The sequence below is a fragment of the Gobio gobio genome (genome assembly GCF_949357685.1).
Source record: "Gobio gobio genome assembly, chromosome: 7".
NCBI lineage: Eukaryota > Metazoa > Chordata > Actinopteri > Cypriniformes > Gobionidae > Gobio > Gobio gobio.
Window position 1 is genome coordinate 28,944,460 of NC_137103.1, and position 12,562 is coordinate 28,957,021.

The 12,562-nt window shown below is 39.1% G+C and overlaps 2 protein-coding genes across 5 annotated transcripts in view; both read left to right on the forward strand.

The window, feature by feature from the left end:
* LOC307129527 (UDP-glucuronosyltransferase-like) overlaps positions 1-12,562 on the forward strand; it is a gene marked incomplete at its 5' end in the record, with an annotated part of 38,879 nt that overhangs the window by 19,336 nt on the left and 6,981 nt on the right. Inside the window, one exon of one of the 4 annotated variants that reach the window (XM_079822021.1) lies at positions 11,653-12,504. The exons of the other annotated variants lie outside the window; for them this stretch is intronic. Coding sequence (XP_079678147.1) covers positions 11,653-12,504 — 852 coding nt within the window. Of the gene's footprint in view, positions 1-11,652; positions 12,505-12,562 lie in introns of those variants that run through there. 4 annotated transcript variants of the gene reach the window in all.
* On the forward strand, positions 1,685-2,560 carry LOC307129400 (UDP-glucuronosyltransferase 1A5-like; the record flags this gene model as incomplete). Its single annotated transcript, XM_079821796.1, has 1 exon — positions 1,685-2,560. The coding sequence occupies one exon, from the start codon at positions 1,685-1,687 to the stop codon at positions 2,558-2,560; it is 876 nt and encodes a 291-aa protein (XP_079677922.1).

Below are 12,562 nucleotides of genomic sequence, written 5' to 3' on the forward strand. Positions count from 1 at the left end.
TCGCTCACAAGTGTCTATTGTTTTTACCTGATCTCTGAGCAGTTTTATACATTTGTAGACATCCATAGAACAACCAAAACAAGCTCTGAAAATTGATAAAAGAACACATTTTATACAGACACTTAATATTTAATGATGTTAGATTAGTTAATTGCATTTGATAGATTATAGGCTACTTTCCATAAAACATTTGCAATGGGTTTGTAAAGTTTTTATGCATGTTTGGCCTGAGTTTTTGTTGCAAATACACTGTCACCATCACTACGTCAGAGTAGCGACGCTATAGGAACGCCTCTACGTTGCGTTTTGAAGCATGTGTGAAATCAGTCCAATGGCATGACGGAACATGAAAAGGGGCTTTCACACTGGGTAGTTCTAATAACTTAGTTCTAGGAACTAGCATCCAGGGTGGTTCCCCGAGAACTAAAGGTTCCCCTAGGGCCATTTTCCTTGTTGCATTCGCACCGCTAGTAGGAACTCTGAATTGACGTAAGCCTAGCATGTTGTTGTGACTTTTATTTTGACGGCTCTGAGAATGCCAGAGCCTGAGTACACAGCTCTCCCATTCTCTCGTTTATGATCTGTTTAACAGTCCTGTCTAATACGTTATTAGATATACTGTCTACTTTATTTGTATAACAGTTCTATGAAAAAGTATTAGCGTTTGCAGTGTGGTTGATATCCAACGACGCTAGCTGAGCAGAAATACTCATGTTTCGCTTGGTCCCCTCAAAGTTGTGTTGGATTTTTTCTTTAGCATAAAGGTTGAGCGAATCCATCTATTACTGTTTTCCATGTTATAATTGTGTAGCCTGTTTAGATATCAACTGTTCTTTCGATAGTAAATAAATGATGATTGCACTTTAAAGGATGGGTATTATGGTATATTTAGACAAAGCCATAAACTTGAGGGAAAATTTTTAAATGTTTCTACACTGAATTGTGCTTTTGAAAGTGGACATTTTCCAATCTAACTAAAAGTTTTTAAAACATTAAAAAATAAATTCTTTCATCGCATTTGTTTAAAGCTGCTGTCCGTAACTTTTTTGTGTTCAAGATTAAAAGTGCACAACTTGCATTAATAATGAACTTTAATTACACATAGTTCCACAGATTTTAGTGTCTTTGTTTCAAATATAGCATTTAAAAGTGTCTTGGTTTTTGGTTAGTGCTTGATTAATAGGTTATAGTTTATAGATAAGTATTTAACAGTGTTCCACTTGATTTTTGTTAAAATGTGAGGTAAAAAAAAAAAAAAAATCCAGTATTTTGTATATCTTTTGAATTTTTTTTAAATATACACTTATTTGAATCACAAGACCTAATGACATTCCATGCTTGCATTTAGCATTTGACTGGAAGAATCAATTATATAAAAGAAAATTATTTAAAAAAGTAAACGTAACAGTGCAATAGTTACTTTGTTTTCCCTTTTTTCTTTTCTCCATTTCTTTTCTCCAAGCCGTATGCATTTTTCTCTATTTAATTTTTTGCATGACATAACATATTTATAAACTTTCACCCCGATTGGTTGCTTCACCACCATATATAAATATAGAAGTCCCACCCAGCTGCTAGGATCTCCACCTCTGCTTTCATAAACCAGACTTGTTGTGAGATATTGCAGTAGTTACAAATTACCTGGTGGTTTCTTGCCACTGTATTTTTTAATAGCTTTGGTAGAATGGCTGGTGTGTGGTTGCTCCTGAGTCTCTTCTTCTTCTTGGGTTCAGCTGAAGCTGGGAAACTGTTGGTTATTCCATCAGATGGTAGTCACTGGTTAGGGATGAAGCATTTTGTGGAGGAGCTGGGGAGGAGAGGAAACCAGGTGGTGGTCGTCGTCCCAGAGGCGAGTCTGAGTATGGGTCCTTCACAGAATACCACCACTCTGACATATCCAGTGAACTACACCAAGGCTGAATTAGAAGCAAGCTTGGCAGGGCAAATAAACACAATTCTGAGTATTGATATCTCTACAGACCTGGCCAAGTTCCAGGCATTTATCATCTCAATGGATGTTCTTCAAAGGTTCATAGTGAGGAGCGCAGAGGGTCTGCTCTTCAACGAGGACTTGATGAAGAAGCTTCAAGACTACAGCTTTGATGCTATTCTCACTGACCCATTTGAGCCTGTTGGGGTTATAGTTGGTGAATATCTCTCCATTCCTGCTATTTATATGCAAGTAAACCTTCCTTGTGGTGTCGACACTCTTGCCAGCAAATGCCCAAATCCTGCCTCTTATGTTCCACAACGCAGTACCCACTTTACAGACCAGATGAATTTGTGGCAGAGGTGTGTCAACCTGGTAAGGACTCTCATGCAACCCATGGCTTGCAGATCCATGCATACTTACGCAGATGAGATCGCCTCACGTGTACTGCAGAGAAAAACATCAATCGTGGAGATCATGAGCCGCGCAGCTCTCTGGTTTATGCGCTCTGACTTTGCCTTTGAATTTCCACGACCGCTGATGCCTAACATGGTCATGATTGGAGGAATGTCAACAAAGAAGCCAAAACCATTGTCACAAGTAAGCTCCCATAATTACATGTGCATGTAATTGCATGTATTTGCACTAACATTATCAGTGCTGTAGCTTTCTTTGTCATCTGACTTTTCTTTATCCCTGTCTGTCTTCATCATTGGACTGTGAAAATATCTAGCAAATGCACAAGCAAACTTCAAAACAGTTCCTACTGTATACGATATAGAGTATCTAATATAGACTGAGAAAGAGCAAGAAACATTTCTTGTTAGAGGAGGTCTAAGAGGACAGAAATGTCATTCAAGAAGTATGTGGATGCTTCTCTTAAAACATCTTGATCTGAAAACATCAACAATATGATAAAGTTTATTTATCTCTGGCAATTGATGCAAAGTTCAACCTTTTGTTAAAGTTTGCAATCTCCTCCTTCTACAAAATAAACTGACACGAAACATAGGCCTAATCTATTTTCTACCTTGATGTTATCACGATAGCTGATATATTAATTTAGATGGGCTAGCTTGAGTGTGCCATATTAAAAGGCACAATGTTTTTTTTTGCCAAGAAGCTTTGGTTTTTGTTACAGTACAGTGTTGTGAAAGACATTTTTGTGAGATATAATCACATATTATAATAGTGATTAATTGTGAAACAGATTAAAATATATTTCACAACACTGGTCTGCTGGGGAGGGGGAAAAAACACATATTAGAATCTAATAACTCTGTTTCCGTTTTATATTCAGACATTTAAATTTCTTGTTTTCTCTCTTTAAAACAGCTAGTTAACCAAAAGGCTTAAGACTGAGCATTTTGTTTAATATATTGTAAGCTTTCACATTGGTTTGAGATCGAGATAAATAGATTTGTTTTATCCTTGTCATTTAAATATAGATTAAGTTTTATATTAAATCTCACTCTTGGTGGCCTTATTAACTTAAGAAATGTATACTAAAATATTAAATATATTTCATGTTTTGAGAAAGGCACACTTGGCTTTGCTGTTGTCTTTAGATAGCATCATGTGTTTGGGCATTTTATGCAAATTATTTGTGTTCAGTAACATGTTCAGTTCACTTATTTAGAATACTCCGTTAACTTTAGAATGAGGTTGAACAAATTTATGTGCATATGCACATGTTGTGCATTTATACTCCTGTGAGTATAAATACAAATAATCCTCAAATAATTATTAGTGAATGAGACCCATTGATTCAATGCCATGTTTAGACCGAGCACATTCTACTATCTGCAAACATCACCACCCCTTTGAACCCAGTCCAAACTCCTGATTTATTTTAAGATGGTACTTTAACCTGTAAGGTAACACTGTGATTTACTTACTTAATCTCCTTCAACTACCACTGTCCTTCACACCACTGATAAAATGACTGGCGTGGGGTTGCTCCTGCGGTCTCTTACTAGTTCTGCTGAAGCTGGAAAACAGTTGGTTATACCATCAGATGGCAGCCACTGTTTAGGGATGAAGCCTATTTTGGAGGAGCTGCAAGGAGGAGAGGAAACCAGGTGGTGGTCGTCATCCCAGAGGCGAGTCTGCTACACAACAAGGACTTGATGAAAAAAAACTGCAAGACTAAAACTTTGGCCCTGTTTACAATAGTGTGTTATCGCTTTAAAATGGCATTTTAAAATTAAAACAATCCTCGTTTACACTTCAGAAACAATATCCGTCCACACTACATGACTGAAAACGCATGTCACATGACCGTTCATCAGTGTTGGGGTAGTTACTCAAAAAAAGTAATTAGTTACTAGTTACATCTGTAACTTGTAATGAGATTACTTTACTAGTTACTGCATTTGAAAAGTAACTTCAATACTTATTACTTTACTTTACTCTTTCCTAATTTACCGTGTAGATATATGGACAAACATCATATGGCTCTATGGCAGTGTTTCCCAACCTTTTTTCAGTCATGGCACCCTTTGAACATTTTCTACATTTTGTGGCACTCCCTCACATAGTTTCGGTACGGTTCAGTATTTGCTATGTTCAGGGGAAAAAAGGACTACTGTCAAATAAAGATAAAGAAAATAATAAGAACAAATAATTTAAATACAAGCAGCAGCACAAAGAAATACTATTGAGCAAAGACACTAATAAAATAATCAGGTTTTTCAGGTACGTCTAACATTAGTTTTCAGGTACAGAAATTGATCAAATGTAAAATAACATTGCATATTTGACTGTATAAATTAAAGATTAATCTTATTAAATTTACAAAATCTATTCAATCAAGAGTAGTGAGTGATGCCCTTGTCTTTTGTTGTTTGACATTAAACAGACAGCAGTAAAGGCTACTGCCCCTTTAAGACCTAATGCACGGATATGCGTCGTCATATACAGACTATGTCTGCTAGGATACTCATCAAGATGGGCATGTTGACATAGTAGTTTGTCCGTTCAAGAGCAAAACTTGAAAGAGAACTCAATATTTGCGCGCTGTGAGACGTGTGCGCGCTTTCAGATGAGTGCACAGACATCTTCTCACAGCGCGTGCGACTTCTCATTTGTGATGACGGCGAAAATGACTGGCCATATTCGAACATACTGCAGCACTCGCATGCATTGAACAAAGTTTAAAAAGAGAGAATTTGAAGGACTTTTACACGGCACCCCTGCTCTTGTCAGACAGCACCTCGGTTGGGAAACACTGCTGTATGGCAACTGTGCACGCAGCACTTAAACAAATCAGATCTTTACACACAGGCAAACATGTGTTGAGTAATGCAGGAAAGCGCGTTCCTATAGTCTAGTAAAGTAGTGTAGTTACCAATATTTTTAGTGTAATGCGTTACTTTACTTCGTTACCCGAAAAAGTAATATCGTTACTGTAATCCGTTATTTTGTAACTCGTTACCCCCAACACTGCCGTTCATGCACAATGGGCATGCATGTACAAGTGTAAACAGTTGCCTCTTGTGCTTGTAGACAGCTACAGTATTATAAAATAGGATAGAGCGTTTAACTGCACAATGTGGCAATAGCTGTTAAAAAGGACAACAAATTCAGTAAAGCATGCAGTGCCATCTCGGTTTTACTGTTTACACAGTCATCGAGGCTGGTATGTTACAGAGCCGATGAGAGAGACGGCTCTGGGCTGCGTTTCCCAAAAGCATCTTATGCGTACAATGCTTTTGGGAAATGCAGCCCTGGTCTGATATTGTCGTGTTCGGGTAGAGTAATGTGGGCATCCACGCCATCGTTTTCAAAAGTCTCCGCTTTGGTCCGTATACACTGAAACGCAACCCATAGTTTTCAAACTAAAACAGAGTCTGCAGCGCTTCCGAAAGTCTCAGTTTCCGAGGTTCGAAGACGCCAGAGTAGTGTAGACGACAAGCTTAACCATAGCAAATGTTATGCATTTTAAAACTAAAATACACTAGTGTAAACTGTCCTTTGATGCTATTCTCACAGATCCATTTGAGCCCATCGGAGCTATAGCTGGTGAATATCTCTCAATTCCAGCTATTTATATGCCATACCTGTAGTGTTGATGCTCTTGCCAGTCAATGTCCAATTCCAGCTTCCACAAGCTTTTAATCACTTTACTGACCGCATGAATCTTTGGCAAAGAAGTGTGAACCTGGTAAGGACTCTGCTGCAGCCCATGGCTTGCAGACATTTGTTTACTCATGAGCCATGCAGCTCTCTGGTTTATGCGTTTTGACTTTGCCTTGGAATTCTCACGTCCGGTGATGCCATACATGATCATGATTGTAGCAACAGTTAGCCAAAAACCAAAACTTTTATCACAAGAACGTCTTCATTGTTCAGTTCTTAAGATTTTAAGTGCTGCAGCTGTGTTGTTTTTGATAAAACTTTTCCTAATTTCTGTTGTCAGCTTGAAAAAAGAACCAAAAACAAAAACAAAAAACATACATTTCCAGTAATTCTTGTAACACCGGATATACAAGGTCATTAAATATTAGTGAGAAGAACACTTAAATACTAATTGAGTTGATAATGTTGATTTGAAGTGTCAGTTTTTGCATTAATCTGACTACATTCAAACCTGAACACAGAGGACTGTTTTGTTACACAGAACATCAAAATTCAATAAAAATTTAACAGAAATGAACAGGTATGCTTTGTCACAGCTTATTAAATCAGTGTCTGATCTGATTTCAACCACTAATTTGAGTCTTTTGGCTCAATCTTTCCATAGTGTTACAGCCACACCAGTTGTGTGTCTGAGTGTGTAAGTGAGTGTGTGTGTGTCTGTTTTGTACTTTTGTGTAACCTCTTCCTTGCTGTTTGTTTTTTTACTGCATTGTGGCTGAATTATTGATTTTATTTCACACATTTGCAAAAATGTGCTATAGTCACGCTAGTTCTTATATACAGTATGGGGTGGGGGGTGGGGAGTGGATGTGTCAATTTTGCACTCTTGACATTTTGGAGTGTCACCCCTTCATTGCTGTGCACTTTTGTGTCAAAGTAACATCCACATGGATGGCAGGACCCAAGGTTTCCGAGCAGAACATTGCCCAAAGCATCACACTGCCTCTGCCGGCTTGCCTTCTTCCCATAGTTCATCCTGGTGCCATGTGCTCCCCAGTTAAGCGACGCACACTCACTCGGCCATCCACGTGATGTAAAAGAAAATGTGATTCATCAGACCAGGCCACCTTCTTACATTGCTCCGTGGTCCAGTTCTTATGCTCACGTGCCCACTGTTGGCGCTTTCGGCAGTGGACAGGGGTCAGCATGGGCACCTTGACTGGTCTGCGGCTATGCAGCCCCATACGCAACAAACTGCAATGCACTGTGTATTCTGATACCTTTCTATTAGAACCAGCATTAACTTCTTGAGCAATTTGAGCTACAGTAGCTCATCTGTTTGAACAGACCACACGGGCCAGCCTTCGCTCCCCACGTGCATCAATGAGCCTTGGCCACCCATGACCCTGTCGACGGTTCATCACTGTTCCTTCCTTGGACCACTTTTGATAGATACTGACCACTACAGACCAGGAACACCCCAAAAGAGCTGCAGTTTTGGAGATGCTCTGACCCAGTTGTCTAGCCATCACATTTTGGTCCTTGCTCAAATCCTTACACTTGCCCATTTATCCTGCTTCTAACACATCAACTTTCAGGACAAAATGTTCACTTGCTGCCTAATATATCCCACCCATTAACAGGTTCCGTGATTATGAGATAATCAGTGTCAATGGTCACTCGTCATAATGTTATGCCTGGTGCATGAATTGTAGTTGTGGTGCTCCTTGATTTTCGGTGGGTGCTCCTAAATGTTTTGCACCAGTGCTACCAAGTAAAAAAGTTAATTTTGAGCCCTGAATCAGGATGTGAAGAGACTAGCACGACAAAAAAATGTTTCTGGAACAAATCATCTACACTGCCTTTAATAAATGCTGTAAAAGTACTGTTAGTTCATGATACCTAATGCATACCTCTTGACCTTTGTATGAACAAAGCTGTCTTTCAATAACTGTGATAGTTCTTTTATGCTCGTACATTCTTGAAATAATTAATCCAGAGCTACATTTGACCCACTTGTTAGACTTTAAACCGCAGTGCAGTGACATAGCGTAAAAAATCTGAGCTGATGCAGCCAAAGACCTATCAATGTTCACTCCCCTTTCGTCTAGTTTTGAGGCCCCTCCTCTTTTAAAAACATTACCAGGCTTCTTTAACTTATCTCTATGTGCTTTCTACTGTACTAACGTTAGAAAAATGGTGAGAGAGCTGAGTATTCCCGCTCTGGGGCTTCTAGCCTGGCTATGCTTGTTCTCCTCAGAGCCTGTTCAGGCTGGAAAGGTGCTTGTCATGCCGGTGGATGGCAGCCACTGGTTGAGCATGAAGATCCTGGTGGAAGAGCTGTCTCAGAGGGGTCATGAGATGGTGGTCCTGATCCCTGAAACCAGTGTTCTGATAAGGGCTTCTGGCAATTACATCACTAAGTCTTTTCGTGTGCCCTACACCCATGCTGAGCTGAATGCCAACTTGGACCACATAAAGAAGAATGCGATTGAGAAGCCTCCGCAATTGACAGATTTTTTTGAGAATTTGGGGAACCTGATAGAGTTCACAAAAATGCAGGTGAAAGCCTGTGAAGGACTGCTTTACGACGAGCACCTGATGAAGAGTCTAAGAGAGAAAGGATTTGATATTTTGCTCACTGATCCTTTCCTGCCGTGTGGCACTATCCTTGCAGATTCCCTCTCACTTCCCCCTGTTTACTTCTTGCATGGAATTCCCTGTAGGCTTGATGAGTCAGCCGCCCAGTGTCCCTCACCTCCGTCTTTTGTCCCGCGCTTCATTACCGGCTACTCAGATAAGATGACTTTCCCTCAGAGAGTAAAAAATATGCTTATGACAGTTTTTGAAATGTTCCTTTGCCGTAAACTGTATACCAGCTTTGATGAACTAGCCAGTAGATATCTGCAGAAGGACACTACATATGAGGAGCTATTAGGGCACGGTGCACTCTGGCTTCATAGGTATGACTTTACCTTTGAGTTTCCCAAACCTCAAATGCCAAACATGATCCATATAGGGGGCATCAACTGTGCAAAGAAGGGTCTACTGACAAAGGTAAGATCTTAATGAGTAGTCATTCTCAGTTCTAAGTCATACACAAAATACAGAGAGTCACGTGACTTTTACAATAGTGAAAAGCCCTTATTTATTAATGGAGTTATATTACTATGTGTAACATATAATTTGTAAATGTTTAATAAAGACAAAAGCATTTCAATTAAAGCGATCTGGTTATTATATCCGTGTCACGTGAGTTCAACAGCACTGCAAATGTGTATATTTTTTATGTTATAATTAATATATTGTGATTTGATAATGTCTAAAAAATAAATGTCTAAAAATAAATGTAATTTTTTTTTTTTTAAATGGGTTATATTAGAGTGGAAATGGCATGAGCCAATAAGTGCTCCCCTGCCGTCATCTAATGGTTATAGTGGTAAAGTTTAGATTTTAAAATAAAAGTAAAAAACAGAATAAAAGTCTGAAACTATTTTTTAAAACAAAATAAAAGTTCGTTTTTTACCAAGTGTTAGTTTTCCTATATCGTGAAACCTTTAGTTTTACAAATGGGGACAATCTTTTAAGGATGAACCAAAACAAATTTTTCAGCTGAAGAAAGAAATTCATACAGGTTTGGAACAACTTGAGGGTGCGTAAATGATGACAGAATTTTTTGGGTGAACTATACCTTTAAGAACAAATTCATGTGTGTGCACGTATTGGTTAGAAACTTTTTGTGGGAAGTTCTCCTTTGCGCATAAATATGAAGAATCAAACAAATATTAGTGAATACCCAGATAGCATGTAAGCATAAAACAATGTTGAGTCAGTGTTGATGCATCAAATTGAATTAACATTACAAAGTGATGTTGCTTCAGTATCACTCTTGCACCCTCAGTTAATGTTGAAGCAATGTTGAGATTTTAACCACAATGGTAATGCTTTTGAACCAACATTACACTATGTTTGATTCTACATCACTGATGTTGAATCAGTATTGAAATTAACAAAAATAATCAATGGTAATATTGTTGAATCAACGTTACACTATGATGTTGATTCTACATCACTGCTATTGAATCAACAATGAAATTAATAAAAAAACTATTTGGGGTAATATTGTTTGATAAATGTTACAATGTGACTCTGATTCTAAATCACTTTTGTTGAAACACTGAAATGTTAAGACAACATAAAACAATGTTGCCATCTGGGGGTATTCCAGTGTGTTGGAGCTAAACTCTTCATGGAGAGGAATAAACACCTCTGAGCTATGGCCATTAGATACATCTCAGTTAATGTTCTGTGAGAGTACATAGCATTCAAGTAACAAGTTTATCTTGAAGAATAAAAGAGCTTAGGTTTTTTCAATGAAAATTTCTTTAATGGGATAATTCACCCCGAAATGAAAATTCTGTCATCATTTGCTCACCCTCAAGTTGTTCCAAACCTGTATGAGTGTCTTTCTTCTGCTGAACACAAAAGATGATTTTTTTAAAGAATGTTGGTTACCAGACAGTTGACGTTAGTCATTGTTTTTCATTGTAGGGGGGGGGGGGGGGGACTATGGAAGTCAAAGGCTTCCGTCAATTCCGTAGGTTACCAACATTCTTCACTCTGTCTTCTTATGTGTTCAACAGAAGAAAGAAACTCATACAGTTTTGGAACAACTTGAGATAAATGATGACAGAATTTTCATTTTGGTGTGAAATTTCCCTTTAAAAAGCTGCAGATTCACCTTACGTAGATCGTAATCTCTTTAAATATCACAAAATAGCCATGTCAGTCACTTTCTCAATAAAAACAATATAATTTTTTGCGTGATTTGTGTTTCAGTGAAAACAGGCTAAACTGAAAGGAGATCAGTAACATTCCTCAAATGTAATAGTGATTCAGGAATATGAATGATTACCTGATTAAGCAGTAATCAGAGAGCAGAAGTTAAGGAGTTCAGTCAAGTCCCAGGTCGGGTGATAATGCTGTCGACAATAGGCTTGTTCGACTTCATACAGCGCTGCACAGACTGATCGGCGACTGACTTGAAGCAGTGCATTCTGGTTAGAAATTTTGTCAAACTTGAGACAGCGCCGACGCCACGTGACTGTGACGTATGCCATCAAAGTGCCGCGAGAGCGATTCGAGAGCAGACAGCTGGTTCATTCTGCGCAGCTTCTTCAGAGCAATTTCAAGCAACAAAAAATGATTTTCAACCATTTTTCAGCAGACTTGCTAAAACCATGAAGGCCCACCCCTAAACCAAGCCCTCAGTGGATTAGAGCAGATTGGGTAACGTGTTTGAAAACACCAAACTGATTGGGGAACACCCACTAGTGTTCTGAAAGATACATACCTCCTTCACTTCATCATAATGTCAATGCTGATTCAATACACTTTGAACATTGAAATTTCAATCTCAACCAAAACGATGGTTTAGATCAAAACTCAGCATTGTATCAATGTCACTATGCTATCTGGGTAAGACCCATTAATTACTTTAATGCCATATTTGGACTGAGCACATCCTACTAGCTGCAAACATCGCCACCCCCTTGAACCCAGTCCTAACTCACTTAAGATAGTACTTTAGCCTGTGTGGTTACACTCCTTCAACTGCCACTGTCTTTCACACCACTGATAGAATGGCTGGCGTGTGGTTGCTCCTGAGTCTCTTCTTCTTCTTGGCTTCAGCTGAAGCTGGGAAACTGTTGGTTATTCCATCAGATGGCAGTCACTGGTTAGGGATGAAGCATTTTGTGGAGGAGCTGGGAAGGAGAGGAAACCAGGTGGTGGTCGTCATCCCAGAGGCGAGTCTGAGTATGGGTCCTTCACAGAATACCACCACTCTGACATATCCAGTGAACTACACCAAGGCTGAATTAGAAGCAAGCTTGGCAGGGGAAATAAACACAATTCTGAGTATTTATATCTCTACGGACCTGGCCAAGTTCCAGGCATTTATCATCTCACTGGATGTTCTGCAAATGTTTATATTGAGGAATGCAGAGGGTTTGCTCTTCAACCAGGACTTGATGAAGAAGCTTCAAGACTACAGCTTTGATGCTATTCTCACTGACCCATTTGAGCCCATCGGAGCTATAGCTGGTGAATATCTCTCAATTCCAGCTATTTATATGCAAATAAATCATCCTTGTGGCATTGACGCTCTTGCTAGTCAATGTCCAGTTGCGGCTTCTTATGTTCCACAGCCTTTAACTCACTTTACTGACCGAATGAATCTTTGGCAAAGAAGTGTGAACCTGGTAAGGACTCTCTTGCAGCCCATGGCTTGCAGATATTTGTTTACTCGTGCAGATGAGATCGCCTCACGTGTACTGCAGAGAAAAACATTGATGGTGGAGATCATGAGATCATGCCGTGCAGCTCTCTGGTTTATGTGTTTCGACTTTGTTTTGGAATACCCACGTCCGGTGATGCCAAACATGATCATGATTGGAGCAACAGTTAGCCAGAAACCAAAACTTTTAACACAAGTGAGTCTTCGGTGTTCAGTTCCTAATAGGCTTACTATACGTGCTGTAGCTGGTATGT